Source organism: Dioscorea cayenensis, chromosome 19 (assembly GCF_009730915.1).
Source record: "Dioscorea cayenensis subsp. rotundata cultivar TDr96_F1 chromosome 19, TDr96_F1_v2_PseudoChromosome.rev07_lg8_w22 25.fasta, whole genome shotgun sequence".
Classification (NCBI taxonomy): Eukaryota; Viridiplantae; Streptophyta; class Magnoliopsida; order Dioscoreales; family Dioscoreaceae; genus Dioscorea; species Dioscorea cayenensis.
In genome coordinates, this window is record NC_052489.1 from 20,132,204 (window position 1) to 20,150,723 (window position 18,520).

General features: G+C 33.4%; 1 protein-coding gene and 1 long non-coding RNA gene across 5 annotated transcripts; one reads left to right on the top strand and one right to left on the bottom strand.

The window, feature by feature from the left end:
- Window positions 1-646: 646 nt before the first annotated feature.
- Window positions 647-11,331, bottom strand: LOC120250245. Of its 4 annotated transcripts, XR_005532973.1 has the most exons (6): window positions 10,331-11,331; window positions 8,804-8,902; window positions 4,069-4,155; window positions 3,333-3,433; window positions 3,061-3,229; window positions 647-989 (listed from the first exon to the last, which is right to left on the bottom strand). It is a non-coding gene; the product is annotated as an uncharacterized LOC120250245 (long non-coding RNA). The 4 variants fall into 4 exon arrangements; XR_005532974.1 differs by lacking the exons at window positions 8,804-8,902; window positions 10,331-11,331 and adding an exon at window positions 5,834-6,042; XR_005532976.1 differs by lacking the exons at window positions 4,069-4,155; window positions 8,804-8,902; window positions 10,331-11,331 and adding an exon at window positions 5,834-6,042.
- Window positions 11,332-14,903: 3,572 nt separating this feature from the next.
- Window positions 14,904-17,138, top strand: LOC120250244 (serine/threonine receptor-like kinase NFP). Its single transcript, XM_039259037.1, has 2 exons — window positions 14,904-16,057; window positions 16,196-17,138. The coding sequence occupies exons 1-2, from the start codon at window positions 14,969-14,971 to the stop codon at window positions 16,934-16,936; spliced, it is 1,830 nt and encodes a 609-aa protein (XP_039114971.1). The 5' UTR covers window positions 14,904-14,968; the 3' UTR covers window positions 16,937-17,138.
- The last annotated feature ends 1,382 nt before the right edge of the window (window positions 17,139-18,520 follow it).

An 18,520-nucleotide genomic window follows, 5' to 3' on the forward strand; every position in this document is an offset into this window, starting at 1 on the left:
TAGTTATTACGTATTGCTAATTTATAGATGTCCAAATTAACGTGGCTAGTTAATGATATGTTTTTCTTGAGAAATTTGCGGCATTGATTAGATAAATTGTCAATAGCTGAACTTTAATGTTTGTAGAGAGTGTTATTGACTGCCAACGTAAGGAAAGATTAAGACAATGTAACATATGATTAGATAAAGTTGTTTGGTTTGATACTCATAAGGATATTCATGTGAAGAACCAATGCCTACCTTTCATCTTAGTTTCATGCTAGATTTCCTGAAGGAAAAAGGATACAGAGTTGAATAATGAAAGCTTACAACCCAAATCAGACCTAACTTCTAACCAATCAAGCTTCACTGCTTCAGCTTGAAAATGTTTTATTTTTATATAAAAATTTATATCAATATTAATATAATCGGCCCTAATTCAAGCCTAATCAATTTAGGTCAAAACATAAAATATCTTTCCAACAACTAGCTAAGAACTAATTTTCATACATGAACATATATGCATTAAGCTACCAAATAATTCTATCTGATTTATACATAATTATTTTGGGAAAAAAAATTAGAGTCTATTGATGGGGGAGATTAAGAATTAAAATATTAAATCAACAAGTGTACTTTGTAGAATCATGGAATTGGAAATAGCAAATGGGTGAAAATGAAATTGTATTTGAAAGATAATTTCAAACCTATATATTGCTAAAGTTTGACCTTAAAGCTGCAATCTTATACAACCAGCTGCTTCATGGAGTGGTTATAAAAGCAAGTATATATGATTGCAACATGGAATCTGGTAATATCCATGGAGAAAACAGAATGGAAACCACAAATTTAAAGATATACAGAAGCGAAAAAGGAGCCAATTTTTTTTCTCTAAAAGATATACCTTTTAGAAATAAGGTATGACCTTGTGTACCCCCAAACTTCTATGGATTCCAGAACACTGCATGCATATGAAGATCCCAAGGTTCACAATTGCCCAGTGTGGATGCCTGCAAGAAGATAATCTTATTTTGATTTGATAAATATTTTTAAATAAAATATAGATCTCCAATAAAAAATCAATAATATGCAATGAGACAAGTGTTGATCCTACATTGTTACTTGGATTTGCAATCAGCATACTCCCTGTTTTCTAGCAATTTAAGAATCAGCAAATTTTAGGTCCAAATAGAATAAATTTCATATGGCCTTTCCATTATACTTCCCTTCATCATAAATGTAGTTCATCTACTTTCAAAAAAAAAAGAAAAAAAAGAAAAATCTAGAATACGGGATTGTGTTTCAATTGTAATAGATTTTCAATGGACATTAAAACAAGCTTTGTGGCAACAAAATCATAATTATAGATCAAAGAAGCTGCTTGAGAATTTAACCAAACATGATTTTATAAGCAATGAACTAGATCATATTATTTTCCAAACAAATGCCACACAACCTCCAAGATGCAAGGATCATACAGCATCTGATGTACTAATCATCTAACAACAAAGAACAACAATTGGCTATCAAAATACATGACTAAGACTACGAGGAAGTATAGTAAGTATGAATGTTGCTGTCACATGATTTTTTTTAATACTAGAAACCAGGACTTCTCGATAAGAAATAAAGGAAATTTTTTCATGTCAATGAGAAAACTGCAAGGATATTCAGACAGAATGCTAACCATGGTTTCAAAAACAAAACCCTAGAATCATATCAAAGAAAAAAACAAAGAGAAAAATAATAAATTAGCATATTCAATTAAAAGCACAACATCCTCAAAGGATCCTACGCAGCATATATATTTATAATTCAACAATTAGAAGCACAACATTGAAATTCCATTTAAAAGGACTAGACTTTATCAATTAGAAGTAGATGTTCAACTATAAAGCAGACAGGGACAATATTCCAATGTAGGTCCCAATGTGAAGCCAATAAATTTGCATAGGAAAAAAAGTTCTTCACTAGGCTCCATTAGGTAATAAAAGGACTCCCTCTGTTTACAATGATGACCTCCACAATTTTCTAAACTTTGATACATCCAACCTCAATGATTAACATAAGTAGCAGTAGTAAGTTAAGTTATAAATACAAAACTCACACATTGTATACCAGCTTGGCCTGTTAAATGGTTTAAAAATCTTGTATATGGTTAAAATTCGAAAGAAAAAAATGGAACAATATTAGGGGCAGCAACAAAATAATTAACAACATATTGGCATTAATGGCATATATGTGCATTTAGTTGGCCAACTATCAAGCCTAAACTGAGTTTACATTCAAACATTACACACTAAACAAGCAAAATCCATGCCTCACTCCCAACATCATATATGAGGGGTGAGGATGGCTCAAACTGTTTTCAAGCACATGGAAATGTTAGTATGAGATGAGGAGGGATCCACATCAACCAGATAAATCAGGACCCTAATAGCCAAATAAGTGGCTAAGTTTTTATGTAAAAGTAAAGCTTCTCCAGCATTATAGATGCCAGACCAAGCATTTCATCATTTTGTAAAAGAAAAATTTTGATTTTTAAAGTCAAGTTTTTGACTTTCTAAAAAAACAAGAAATCCCAATTTTCTTTGTGATAACGAACGTTCATTATATCATGTTCACTTGACTTAAGCATCTAGAAGGGTTACATCAAATGCATATGAAGGCATAAGACCATAATTTCAAGTAAAAGAAAATACCATCTTCAGCTCAATATGACGAGCATGAAAAAGATTGTGCTGAAAAGTAATCATAATGGTTTTAATTGAGAAAGCAAACATGTAAACAAATTTACAAAAACCTTGTAAAATTCAAGAATTAGAATAACATACAATCATTCTCCTTTAAGGGTGGCATACAAAAAAGCCTTTCTATGGCGAGTCCTACTATGATGCGTAACCTACATTCTTTATTTAAGTAGGTTATCTAGAAAGGCAGACTTTTATGATGTACAACAGTTGAGTAGTTTATGTTAAGATGAGGAATTATTATAAATGAAATATTCTTTTTAAAAGATGGACATCAATATAATAAGAAATAACACATTGAACATTTTCATATAGATAAGCATGTATATACCTTGGGTGGGTGAGTTAGATTTCAAATAGGGATTAGTCAGGTTCCTTGAACCAGTCTTTTCCGTACCAAGAGTGCTCTAGTTCCTCAAACTAAGTTTTTTTGTACCTCTCTCACCAGATCAACTGAAGAATTGAGCCTGTCTAAAACCTGCAGATGCATGCCTAGCCCTCTGCTGCCACATATTTTTATCCTTTTGATGTGTCAGTTGTTTGTATAAATAGCAATAATCAGAATAACAGTAATTAAATAAAAATGGCCATCACAAAACTTACTTTCTTGTCAATGGGTGCCTCCACTTAATGGAGCTAATGGCAAAACAATTGTCAAAACACAAGGCTGATGCAGCAAGTGCTAAAAGAGGGTCAACCGTGCTCTAGCAAAGTGAACATAAAAATAGTCAGAAGCCAAGTTGCACACTAAAACAAGATCAGGTTGGCTAGGAATGCTAGCAGAGATTGTGAAATTTATAGAAGAATGGCCCGAGGAAACAAAGAGTTAGAATAAGACATAACCACCCCTTCACACCAAATCCTTAGGTATTATTACTGGAAATAGAATTAAACCGTGCCTCAAGTTTTTAATAAGACATCATATATTATGACTGCAAAAATGTCAATAAATTATTATCTTGGGGGTGATGCTCAGCAAAGTTCGTAAAAGCCTATTTGATCATGAAAAAAATTATAGGAATGGAATCAAAACACATCAAATCAAGTTGATGTATTTGCATTATCACTATTTCTAGTAGAATTCTGGATAGATTGATATTTTCTAGTTATAGTTGTAATTAGGAGTCTTGCACCTTCAGGGGACCAGCCATGATTTTTTAGTGAAACTGCAAACCATGCTGACAATATCTACATCAACATAGGTTGGTGCTAAGAGTGAACAACTACATCATTAAGCAACTGCCATCTGTTATATTTGACCAGGCATAAAAAAATAAAATCAGTAAATTTGTTGATCATTCATTTGAGCAGCAATCAAAGGACGAGAAAACACTAATACCCCACATGAGTTATTTCCTCTAGTTTTTTTTGGCCCCCAATAACGTGTAACTTCGACATGTATACATATATCCAGCATGAGAAGTACCTGAAAAATAGATGCAACAACAATAACACACAATGCCCACCTCACAAATTGAGCAATACAAGCATTCACATTACCATCAGCAGAAAGAATGAATTTTAGCACAATCCAATATCCTAGAGATTCTCCTGCTAGAAATATTCCTACTAGCAGAAATACTGAACCCTGTCGTAACATAATAATAATAATAATAATAATAATAATAATAATAATAATAATAATAATATGAAATAAGAAAAGCAAGTGCATGTGTCAAACAAATATTGATCATGATTAGGGAGAAACAACTTTTCAAAAAGGATATGTAAATAAAAGGATGCAAGAGCTATGCCCACACCACACAAGCAGTTTTACTAGATTGACAGGCAACAGCGTTGCAACACTAAACCCAATTATTTTTTTATGGACAAACTCTTGAAAATAAGAAACATTAAGATTTGGTTAACTAAACCAGTGAGATGTGTTCCTTGCAGCAGATACTAAGTTATAAGATGCATTCAAATTTCAAGCATGTTCAGGATGTTAACTAGATAGGTTGCTTTAATCAATAGAAGATGCCAAAAAATTAGAAGGAGTGAAAGTTTTGTTCCTTGCTTTAAGACATGGACCTTCAAAAATAACCAGCAGATTAGGCCTTGTGTATTTCATAAGCTATAGAAATATAGGTTAGAAAAGAACTTTTAAGGCAGTCAAGGATCAAGACGACTAAGCAAACATGAGAAAAGCTTATAAAAACTATATAATAGATAGGGTATTAGATTTTGATCAACTTATGAGCAGCATAGAATTTACAACATAGATTATTAGGATGGTGAGAGTATCAATCAATGATAAATTTAAATAATATAGTGTTTTTTTAGGTAATTCTAGATTTTTATTAAGGCAGAAGGGTAATTAGGAGACAAAATGCATATTACATGATTAATTATTACATATGGTGTCCTTTAAATAAAAATAAGTTATATGACCCTTAAGCTAGCCAAGTAATACAACCAAAATATTCTACTAGAAAGGCATGTGAGAACAAGTTCCTCTGGTTGTCTGGTTGTGTCACCAACTCACCAAACACACCTAAATCAATTTATGGCCAATATAAGTTCAAGACTCAAAGACATTACATTCAATACAAGAAACAAGGTGAATTCTGGTCAGGAACCATATGTTTTCTTGACTCTAGACCCCTCTCTAAAGTTTACATCAACACAAGCAAAAAACAACAATATATCAACAACTTGTGGAAATGGCTTTCACACAAAATCAATGACACTCATTGTTCAATGGTTGTATCATAGAAACAACATTCAAATCTCAACCCATTGAAACTCCAAAAACTCCAGCATCAAGCAAAGAAACAACAGATCCATTGAAATGAATCCTTAAACAAAGAACACATGAATCATTCATAAAACCTAAACAAAGACGCTTAGATCAATCATCAAACGATCAAATCATAATCCAAGGACTCAAAGTCAAATGATCATTCTTCAAACCCTCGTATAACAATCGACCATGCATAATTCCAACAAAACAAACTCAAGAACGACCAAAATCAAAGTCGAAAGGATCAAGAACAATCATCAGAGTAGCATTCACATCCGACACAACCTAAATGACTCTAATCGCTAAATCAGAACACAGATAACAATACAAAGGATCAAAATGCCAACAAAATCAAGAATACCTAATTAGGGATCATTCGGAGGCCAATGGAGCTAACCCATGGATCTTTCCACTTAAACCCAAGGTAGGAGCAAGAGTTCGGATGCCGAGGAGCTCGAGAGTGGGGATCGCTAGCTAGGATGACGAACGATGGAGGAGAAACCCTAATCAGGTGATCGGGGAGCCTGGTTTGTCATGCTCGGAGGAACGATGGGTTAGGATGCCTGCAAGACTTTGGAGTTCGACGGAAATGTCTGAATTAAAGTTGGAAAAGTTGGACAAGTCTTGAAAAAATCGAGGAGGCCAGTAGTAGTAGTGTGTGTGTGTGTGTGTGTGTGTGTGTGTGTGTGTGTGTGTGTGTTTGTGTGTGTGAGTGAGTATTGGAGAAAAAGAGAGAGAGAGTGAGTGATTTATTTTTTTTCTTAATTTAAAAGTAGACGGATTTTGTTAAACCAGCTCAATAGATTAGTATAAAAAAAGATTTACATAATTATCAAGGCAGTTTTTTAAAAACCCCTCTAAATATGCGCTTCTAAAAATAAAAAATGGTGTAGTGTTAGGACAATCACCGATACCATAAATCTTTCATATTATTGTCTCTACATGAGAAATATAAATGTCACCAAAAAACAAACAATATGTTCTCTATGAGTAAGTTATTTTCATTGGTATCGTAGCAAGTTTTTTCTGTTAGTATCAGAGCAAGTAGATCAACTTCTTTATACTTGAAATTTGGACTCCAATTAATCATAACATATTTTTTGGTTTGAATTATAAAGCTATTGCAATTTAATGGATATGTATAGGAGGTCTACTACCAAACTGCACTTTGATGTTCAATTTATTATTGTATTGATTGTTTTTAGAACTGTGATTTTTAGATTTCATCTCATAATCTGTTCAAGCTTCAGGCATGTAAAATCCAAAATTAAAGCAAAAAAATTTGTAAACCTCATTTTAAGATGTTGGTAAGTGCCAAAGGCTTATTGGTCCTGCCACACTTTAGTCCCCTTTACTTGGGTGAGATGGGAGTTCAATTCCCTACTCTCACAAAGGGTAAAGGTGCATGACAGTTAAGCGTACTTCTCACTAGTAAAGCTAGGCTCCCATGAGAGCTCCCTCGAATACACACTCCGTGACTATAAGCCTGATCAAGTCCAGTTTCTTTCGTTAAAAAAATGGATATTGGTGAGCATCACTATAAACTAAATTTGTTATTTTTTTATAAAAAAACTTATACTTTTAATCACTAAGTAATGTGATAAAAATTTTGTAAATGGTACACGATAAATGAATCATTGTAATCCATCCATCATATGGATTTATTATATATAAGCATAATTTATTTTTTATTGTTTGCTTTTCTTTACAAATCGTGGGGATTTTTATATATTATTCAAAAAATTATGAAATATTGGGTATCCACATATGCGTATGAGTCACAACTACACTACTTTTGCATGGTCGTATAAAAAATAGCACTACTTTTAGCTTGATATTATGTGTGAATGTTTTATTTTGGTATCAAGGCAAGTTCTTACAATAAATAATAAAAGTTTAAATATTAGTATATCATGTATTTTTCTATATGCCAAATAACATTGTACTCCAAATTAACAAGTTCTTACCAATTTTGTTTTATGTTAATGTATAAGTCACATGTCTACTTGGATAAATATAAAAGTGAAATTAAATAATATTGTATTATATTTTTTTATTATAAAATATTATATTTAAGTATATTTATTATTTTAGTATATCAAATAAATTTTTCTATTAACAAAATTTTATTTTGAAAGGAATAGAAAAATTAGTTTAACATAATAGAGATAAAAAAAAGTAAGTTTTATTTACTCCATTTAAATTATTCTTACTTTAAATTGCTTGTATGCTCGATATAAAAAAAATAACTTGAGAGATTCCATTTTTTTTAATAAATTTAACAATCAAAACAATTATAATAGTGTCCATTAAGTTCCTCAAACTGATGAGCTACAATTCAAATAAATGGGAATAGGATGAAAGATGTAAATAAATGCCAATAAAATGACAAACATAAAAATAAATTATAATAGAGATGGAACTCTTTTCTAATGGTGTATAAACCTTTCATTTAATCACTTTTAATGATAAAATAACATAATTGTAAACCATATGCCACCGAAGTTCCTAATGGCTTTAAATCTAAAATCAAGAAGAATCAGTATAATTTACACAATACCTTCACAACAAGGAAATTTCTTATTCACTTTAGTAGAATCGTACAAATAGACAAAAATTTCAAAAAGAGGTCAACAATCAAAGGATAAGAGTGTGCAGAAACATTACACTATAATAAAATAAAGATAGTGGGATACTGTCACCTTCTTTGGAATAGAATGTTTAAAAGCTCTAGTAGAAGGCACCAATCTTCTAGATTTGACTAGTGTTCCATTGGTATTACTTCCACTACCTACACAACAGCAATTGTAAATACATTCTTCTAACTTGAGTGTGTGAAACCAATTGGGCCTTACTAGCATAGGATTAACAACTTCTCTTTTAGCTTTTAAAGCTAAAAGATATTAAACCATGACATATGAGTGAGTCAATAAACTAGCATACAATAGTCATTGACTATAAGAGAATCGCAAATGAAACAAAGATATAAAACCATGAGATAAGATAATAGAAGAAATTAAATGCTACTAGCTTTTTCTTAGAGTAGGATTTATTCTTATTGTACGATAGATTTGAAAGCCTATGCTCATTAATCTTTAAAGGCAAGTTCTTCGACAGGGATGATCGTTTAAACACATCCAAAAATCCATAATTATATCCACAGCCTTCAAGCAAGCTATCCCATCATGTATAACTCATTTTCATATGGGAAGATTGGGTTATTGACACATGTCCACACCCTTAGGAAAAACTTTAGTGATTAAGGTAAGGAATTCATATTACCATGTATTCTTAGGGCAAGTCGTAACTGAAAATAAGGTATTCATCTCACCGCAATCTTTCAACTACTTGTTTTGTGCTCAAGTGATTTGCACAAACTTCTTCCACGACCTTTTTGCATCACTTGCTATCCACTTCAACATTTGAAGAACTTGTCAAAAGAATAATAACTCAGATGAGATAGAGAATAGCAGTTGACATGAATTTCTAAGTCTTCTTGTTAAAGCAAACATAAAAAAAGTGAGCCATAATAATGATTTTTTTATCCTCATCATTAGTTGATATTCCAAGAGGAAATATTCCAATTTACATTTTAGTATATGTTGTTTATACCAAAAAATTTTATAAATTAAATTATAGTTATATCTAACTAGAATTAATGCTAGTCACATTCAAAATAACATTTTAATTATAATAAAATTGTAGTCCTAATCTTATTTGAACTAGTACATCATTCAAAATCAAACCTAGAAAGATTATAGTTAAAATTGGACTTTATATATAAAAAAAATTAAGAAAAAAATGTCTTCTAAGAAATTCAAACTAACATTAAAATTGTCAAAATAATATGATGAGAGGAAATTCAAATTATGAGTGCGGCGATCTTATTGGAATTTAAATAAAATTTCTCTTCTTATAAATGAAAGCAACCCCGTAGGAAAAGATGAGGAGCTTTGTATTGTATGAGCTTTTTGGTGAAGGAGCTTTTGAGGGAAGGAAAAGAGAAGGAGATGCTAACCAAGAAAAGGGAGACAAACGTATGAAAAATGGTGGGAAAAAGCGAAGGCAATGCAGGAATTTTGAGGGCTAAAATTTAACTTTGCAATATTTCCTACCATGAATAATCCTAATCAAGTGTAAGATCAAACAATAATATCCTCTCCAATCTTACTAAAATTTTAAATAATGATTTAAGACATTTTTATTCAATAAGGGCAATGGAGGTTATGTTTCAAGTTCAACATTTTCCTTAAAAAATGGTTAATAAAAGCAATGAAATTGGTGTTATGCCTGTATGACCAATTTTCATTGAGTAGATAATCAAATAGTAAGGCGATTTTTTTTTAACTAGAGATTCAATTGGACAGTGGTGATTGCATTTCAAGTCACGTATACTCCCCAAAAATTTCATAAACATGAGGTGTCATGAAAGGTGAAATTCAATATACTTTTTGTTATTGTGGCAATCTTAATCAATTGTAAAATCAAATAATGAGATCTTCTGTGATCTAGTCGAAATATAAAGTAAAGATACATATTTTTTTTTTTATTTAGACAATAGATATTATATTTTAGCTAAGACGATTTTCTACAATTTTAATGAATAGAGACTACCCTCAATGGAGATTAATGCTTCATCTCAACATCAACATGATATTGTTCACGTGATCATTATTCTCACTGACTCACATGCAATATGCCACTAACCATTGTATACAAATCCTAATTAGGATTTTTTTATTATTATTTTATATAAGTTATAAAAGGGTGAAGAGTTATGTAAAAAAAAAATTAACTATTTTATAAAAATTAATTATGCAAAGATTTATATGTAAGATGTTTGGTTTGTGGGTTTTACCTTTCAAAGTATCGTGCTCCAACCAACTGTCCATTTAGATTTCCTCTTTGAAGTTATTACATTAGCAAAAGCACTTGTATTATAAGATCCACCCATGGATTTCATTTTTTTAAGATGCCACACTCTATCTTAGAATTGGCTCGCATAGTCCACTTTTAGACGTACCACACCTCAACCAAGTGTTTAGCCAATTTAGTTCAACCTATGATGGAATGACACTCACAAAGCACCCTCATCTTAAATCAACCATAGAGATGACCTTTCAAGGTATTAAGCACGTCTAAAAGTTGGCCTATGGAGTTCATCTTACTAGGTGCCACCCTCCATCTTAGAGCTGGCATTTGGAGTTCACCTTTCAAGGTTTCCACACTTCAACCCAAATGTCTCATCAAGAATTCCCTTTGAGATGATCATAGTGTCAAAACATCCCGTTCTAAAGCTGGCCCATGGAGTTTTCCTTTTGAAGTGCCACGCACTATCTTAATGTTGGCTTGTGAAGTTCACCTTTCAAAGTGCCATGTTCCAATCCAAATGTCTTACCAAAAAGAAATTTGTCAAAAGATTTCCACAAATATAAGACTAAGAATAATTTTGAATTCATGTGATTTAAAATTATATTTAGTTGGGTCTTGGAGTTTTATACAAGATCATGTCATGATTTTCACTTTATAAATTAACTAGGATTATACCCTTCTTTTTCCAATCCAGTTTCTCCACCGTGAACCCCTCGTAGATTCAAGCATGATACACTTTTTATTTATTGGGATTTAAATGATATTGTACCGAGAGCTAAATTGGCCAAGGAATGAGGCATGATTATTATGGAAACATGCTTGACCTAATAATCTTTTATATATTTTCCCAGTAGTGGTTCTAGGTACATGAAAAATAATCCAATAAACTCGATTCCGTGTTAACTATCATGGAACTAAGACATGGCTCATTCTTAGCCATGAGTTTATAAATTTTATTATTTATTTATTATATAATATAAAAATAGATTAGTAATTACCTTAAAAAATTGCTACCCTTTGTGCTAAAAGTTATTAAATTGGGGCAATCCAACGGGTAAGGATAAGCCACATCTTAATTTTGTCGTAATTACTACGAAACCGAGTCCGTGAGACTATCTCTCTACATACTGCCAAAAACCTCACTTTTTAAGATCACCCTATTGAGTTTAGCCTTCGAGGTACCACACTCCTTCTAAAGTTGGCATGTGTAGTTCACTTTTCAAAGTGCCATACTCCAAACTCATTCTGCCCCGTAGAATTCTCTTTTTGAGGTACCACATTGCCACCTAAATCATTATAACAAATCAAGACTCAAAAATATGAGATAATCAGTATTTAAAAATCTCAAATGAAAAAGAAATATTCCTGAAAATCTACTAGGCATAAACCGTCAAGATTTGAAAATTTCATTAAATTAAAAATTCAAAGACTTTTAACACATTGAAAAGTCAAAGCATTTAATGTTGAGTCAAAGAAGATCAAGATTGTAACTCATGCATTCATAAAAGTTGAGTCAAAAGAGATCAAGTTTTCAACGCATGCATACATAAAAGTTACAACTCGAAATCGAAGAAATTATATTAAGATGAAAATTTTAAAGATTTTATAAAAAAAAAAAGTACCGATCCAAAATAAATATATTCAATCATGCTCCTCAACAAGGAAATATAAAAAAAAAAAATTGTAACAAAATCAACAAGTTAACAAATCAATGAAACATGCCTCATCACATTAAAGAAGCCAAAGTGTGTTGTGGACCCTTTAATAATAAAGTGATCAAATGAGACTCGAAGGCACCGATAATGATATTGATTTTCTTTAATTTTGAAAAAATAATCAAGCATATGTATTTAAAAATAAATCATATATATTTCGTGAAATCAATAAACTCATATATCTCATTCCCCTTGTTTTGTTCTCTCACACTTGATTTTTAATCAAAAATTCCCACGATATTATTCGGGATAATTAATAGTAAGGGCTTACCCCTATTTCAAGTTATCCGCTTTGACCTAATATAATTCTATATCTTTGACCGGTCAAGCCCAAAAAGGACGGGCATATGTCCTCCACTATTGAGAGTTCCTTAATCTCTGATCAAGAAGACAACCATGCAATCCAACTTTCTTCAACCTTCAAGCTACAGCACCCTAAACAAGTGCTTTGTCAGCAGAAGAGATTGTGGTTTTAAAAAAAAATAAAAAATAAAATAAAATCAAGTAAAGAAGATTGTTGGAGATTGTCAAATTTGAGTAAATCTCTTATTTTAAGAGCGTGCATTGTGACGGAGTTTGAGTAATGACAAAATTGAGCTTCTCTGTAAAGCATAAGAACAAGCCACTGTAATAAAATGCAGGAGAAACAATTTAAGAAGACTCAATTCGAGCAATAAAGCAATCATTATCAAATTCACATGCTTATATGTTATATCCTCACAAGAACAGCAGAAATCCATAAAAATATTCCTAACAAATCAATGAGAGGATAACAAATGAACTCTTTTTTCCTGTATTTCAATAAATGAACTCTTAAATTCATACAACTCACCAATATGCAGACAGTGAGTTGCCAGCAGTTGTTTAAAAAAAGCATGTATTCAGTAACAACAAACTAGATAGAAATGGCAATCACTTCTTATGATATTGTTTGAAGTTGCACAACAATTCTGATCTGCAAGCTTTTATTTCCAAATCAATGGGTGTAAATCAAACAAAACTACTAAAAGGCTACAAAAGGCCAGTGTTAGTGTAGTTCAATGGTAAAGCACGGGAGTCCTACACAAAAGAGTGGGTGCTCAAATCTCACTTTATGTGTGGTGAATAGTGATAAATAGTGTAAATAATGTGGGTTATCCACTCTGTAAAAAAACCACATAGGTGAAAAATTTATGGATAAACTACTAATTTAGATAAAATACATAGCTTTTTGACACATGGCAAATTCTCAAACTGCATCCTAAATAATACTGCTCCTTGATCCTCTTCTTAATAAATAAAAAACAAAAAAGTCAAGCCTCTCACTGTCCCTCTATCCACATTTGGCTTGAAGGCCAGACCTAGAATATGAGAATTCATTGAAACATGGAGAAATACCATCGCTCCAAGACTTGGCAAGCTAGAATGAACTTCATTCTAGTTCTTTTAGATCTCATATTTTTTTTTTTTTAATAACTCCAATTCTAGATCAATTGCCGAATATATATATATATATATGCATATGAAGTAGAACATAAATCATACAAGACTCACTTCAACCAAATTGTATGAAATTCCCACATAACTACTTAATAACAAGTGCATCAAATCAAAGAAAGACTTCCAATTGGAGTAATAAATCTAGAAAATTTGGCTATTTTTTAATTGAACCACACACTTCACTTGAAGATTAAACATAGGATTCTTGCCATCATAAGATTGGAATTCGTTTTAACATGGAGAAGCACCTTTCTTTCAATCTGGGACTTTAGAAGCTTGACCGAAAGACCAGAGTTAAATTGAGCAATACTAATTAATGGCGTAGCTGCATTAACTAGAACCACATTCTAATATGTCAAATCTAAAATTTATTTGTTTATTTATTTATCTCTATGTTTCCAATCCCAGACCTGATGCAAAAATAAACAAATCAACAACAGAAACTCCCTCAAACAAACGGTGCAAATACTACCGTTTCATTCGAATCAAAGAGTGATGACTGGTAAATGAAATCATAAATCAAGACAATGCACATATTCAATACAACTCAAAAAATAAAATCATATTATTGACAAAATCCAAAAAATATTGATGAATGAAATCATACATTGTGAGACAATCCACAAATATCCTTCAACATGGTGCAACACGTTACTTGAAAGCCAGAACTAGAATTATGACAATCTTAAGATTGGATTCTGTTTTAACTTAGAGATGCACCATTGGTGCAAGGACTTCACAAGCTCGACAGGAAGACCAAAAATAGATTTTATAGATATATATAACTGGAAGCGTACCTACATGAACGTATAAACATAAGAACCAATTGAAATATGGAGTCTCATAATTTAATTTTTTTTCTATGGATGCAGTAAAAAGAAAAAAAGGAATTAAAAAAAAAATCCATAAGGGGAAGTTTGGTTCATGTAACCTTTGAAGGATCCCAAGAATCTGTAAATGGTAACGTTACACTTTCATGTTTGATTCATGCAAAATGGTAAAATTGGTGGGGAAGTGATAAGGCCATGGATGTTGCCAAACAGTCTCCAAATAAGAACAACACAACTCAATACATAAATCATATTCCTAAAGAAGGAAGGAATGAGAAATGACAAGGTCCATAGCAGGAAAACAAGAATTCATAAATCATATGCTCAAGTTCAACAAACAAAATTAAGAATCAGTCCACTTATTAATTAATTTAGAGCTTAAAAAAATATTATGGTAGAAGAAGATGACAAGATGATAATGTAAACAAATTGAGAATGAGAAGGAACCAATTGCTAGCATTAACCAAAACAGAGAAGACAAATTCAAAAGCTTTAAAAAAATCATGGTATTATGCGTAAGCATAGTCCACGTACCTGCTAGTTGACCTCCACAAGGCCTTCAATGGCCGACGGGGATGGAAGCACGCAAACTTGAGAAGAATGAATAGTAAGAGAGCAAAAATTCACATACTTCTCCTTTGCTTCTTGGCTTTGCTACACCAATCCCAAGGCCAAGCCAATAGCTACAACTGCTCCGACGATCGGACCATCTACCCTTGCCGGGCATACGCCTTTTACCGTGCGGCGGCGGAGCAAGACCTCGCCGCCGTCGCCGACCTATTCGGTGTTAGCCGGTTGATGATATCCAGGGCCAGCAACCTCTCCCTCGCCGCCGCTATCAGCCTGGGCGACCCCCTCCTCATCCCCTTAACCTGCACCTGCGGTGGTGCCACCTCTAACCTCTCCTACGCTCCGACAACTTACCAGATCCTCTCCGGCGATACCTTCTACGCCGTTTCGACCTACAAATTCCATAACCTCACCGCCTACCCTGCCGTCGAGGCCGTCAATCCGACGCTCATCCCCACCCAACTCCAGATCGGCGTCGATGTCACTCTCCCAATCTTCTGCCAGTGTCCCAGAAAGAGCAGCCCGGCGCTCATCACCTATGTCTTCCAGCCCTCCGATTCATATCGGTCGATCGCATCGAACTTCGGCTCCGATGTCCCATCTCTGGTCTCCATGAACGGCCCGGAGACGAAGATCAAGCATTTCACCACGGTACTTGTCCCCATATCTCGGATCCCACCTCCTATGATGCTCAACCGCTCTTCAGTACTGCTTCCGCCTCCTCCACGGTCCACTGACGATCATGGCGTCGTCGTGGGATTAGCGATTGGGTTCACGATCATGGTGGTCTTGTGGGTTTTGCTACTAAGCTCGCTCGCTTGGAAATGGCGAGCATGGCAAGGACAAGCACAGAATACGGCCATCAACAAGAAGAAGAACAAGAAGAAGAAGAAGAAAATGATCGGATCACCACAGCCGTCAGATGAATATCTAACGGTCGATATTTCCGATTTGCTGGATAAGTACAGGGTATTCGAGCTCGAGGAGCTAAGGCATGCCACGTCGGACTTCGATCGTTTGATTAACGGATCCGTTTTCAAAGGGATAATCAACGGCCAGGTTTTCGCAATCAAGAGAATGAAATGGGACGCCACTGATGAGCTCAAGATTCTTCAAAAGGTAAAATATCCCTGTCAGTGTCAGATAATTACTTTGAAAAAATAAAAATTATAGATTATTTAATATTATTTATTATTTATTTGGAAAAACAAATTTATAATAAAATACATAATAAAATTATATATATATATATATAAGGTGAACCATAGCAACCTGGTGAAGCTAGAGGGCTTTTGCATAGACGAAGAGAACAATGGCTGCTACCTCGTCTACGAGTACATCCCCAATGGCTCGCTTCATGACTGGCTCCACTCCCCGGCCATGCCCCACAAGCTCCAATGGAGAACCCGCCTCCGCATCGCCCTCGACCTCGCCAACGCCCTCCAGTACATCCACGAGCACACTTGGCCCCGGGTCGTCCACAAAGACATCAAGTCCACCAACGTCCTCCTCGACGCCACCATGAAAGCCAAGATCGCTAACTTTGGCCTCGCTCGCTCCGGCTGCAACGCTTTCACCACACGCATCATTGGCACCCAAGGCTACGTCTCGCCGGAGTACCTCTCCGACGGCCTTGTCACCACCAAGATGGACGTTTTCGCTTATGGGGTCATCCTTCTTGAGCTTGTTTCTGGGAGGGAAGCAGTGCATGCGAGAGGTGAGCTTCTTTGGATGAGTGTAGATAAGGTGTTTGATAAAATGGGTGTGAGAAGAGATGAGCTGAGGTTGTGGATGGATGAGTTTCTTGTGCACATGAGTTGTTCGATGGAAAGCGTGGTCATTGTTTTAGGCATTGCTAGAGCTTGCTTGAACAGAGACCCTTCCAAGAGGCCCAGCATGGTTGATGTTGCTTACTTGTTATCAAAAGTTGATGATTTGCGCTCTGATTTCTCCGAAGAAGAGCTCACCGTTGCCAATGTTGAAGTTAAGGCTCGGTGAAGTCAGGTTAGTAGTTACTTCTTTCTTCGCAATTTAGCATAGATTGTTACTGTTTCATGTTCATGTTGTGTTTGTCTTTGTGATTTGGTTTGTGAACTTGGTTGTGAATAACTTGTTAATTTAGTTCTGTTTATTGAGGTTAAGTACTTGTTGCAAACTGAACTTTTAAGAAGTTAAGAAAATCCCTCAAAATTAGAATGAATTGTTCACTTATTGTAATGGATGGATCACATTGAACAATTCAGGCAATGAGTTGAATACTTTGTCTGGATTATTATTTGTGAGTTGAATTCAGTGTGTATGACTTTGAGCTGTGTTTGACAGGTGGAATTAAGACTATGTTTATAGTTGTAATTTTCAGCTATTTACTATTTTTGAGAGGTTGATGTTTTGAAGTCTTGTAAATTGTGTTTTAAGGAGTTCTATTTACTAGTTTTGCCTTATGTTTATCAAATTAAGTTTATGTTCTTCTTTTGTGATTTTTCTAGTCAATAGTGATTGCCTTCCTGAGTACAGTGGTTCAACTTTCAACTGCATCTTTATGGATTTCAGGTGAATTAATGGGTTCTTTAAAGTCATATATGTGTCACTCCTCCTGTCCTTTTCTTATCTATTTTAACTAATCACATGAATTAGGAAAGTTGGTTAAAAATAGTTAGTAATCTAAAATTTATAAAAAATTATATTAATTTTTAAAATTATTTTTATTTAAAATATAATTTAATAAAATATGTAGTTGAATATGATTTATTGAAAATTGTCCATTACATTAAATATAAAAATTAGATTTTTAAAATAATATTTTATATTTTATAAATATTTATTTTATATTTTATAAATATTTTAAATGGACAAGTAAAAAAACCAAAAAAAAAACTTCTAAAATGAAACAAATAAAAAGGACCGGAGAGGCTACTAACATAACATATGAGTGATCGAACTCAACTTTGTAGCCAGGGGATGCGATACATCCAATGAAGGTATTGTAGACAAAACTCAAACAATTTTACAATGAGCATTAAAAGAAATTTTGATCAATTTTCGGTATTAAATGTACATGTCATAAGTCAATTTTAACAATTTATTTTTTAGAAAAAAAATTTCTTTTTTATTTTTTTTGTTTATAAATGTGCACAAGCCATTTTAGGGTTTAGAATATACATTCTTCACCAACGACCTTTGGGTCAATTGGTACCGGATCCTTTGCCTAGGACATTCATTTCGGGGGAAGATTCAATATCGAATTCCATGTCCGTACAAGGTGAAGGCACGGGGTAGGCATTAAGCTTTGCTCCCCACACATGCACATGCACATCCCTGACTTATCTTTAAAATTGGGGGAGTTTGTCATCTATTGTCAAAATAATAATTATTATTATTATTATTATTATTATTATTATAATAAAAACAAATATACATTCTTCATACTATCGAACTTGTTCTTCTAATGAAATATAAATATCTTTTATCAACATTGTAGTTAATTAAACAATTTGTATCTCTCTCTCATAGAAGACCATATTTTCATGTGCTTGTCTACCTCCAATATCATATTTGTGTGTTTATCTGTACAAAATCTCATTA

Coding starts and splice junctions, on each gene's coding strand:
- LOC120250244 (XM_039259037.1), top strand. CDS start 14,969: ATGAATAGTAAGAGAGCAAAAATTCACATACTTCTCCTTTGCTTCTTG. Junction 16,058..16,195: donor AGCTCAAGATTCTTCAAAAG/GTAAAATATCCC, acceptor TATATATATAAG/GTGAACCATAGCAACCTGGT.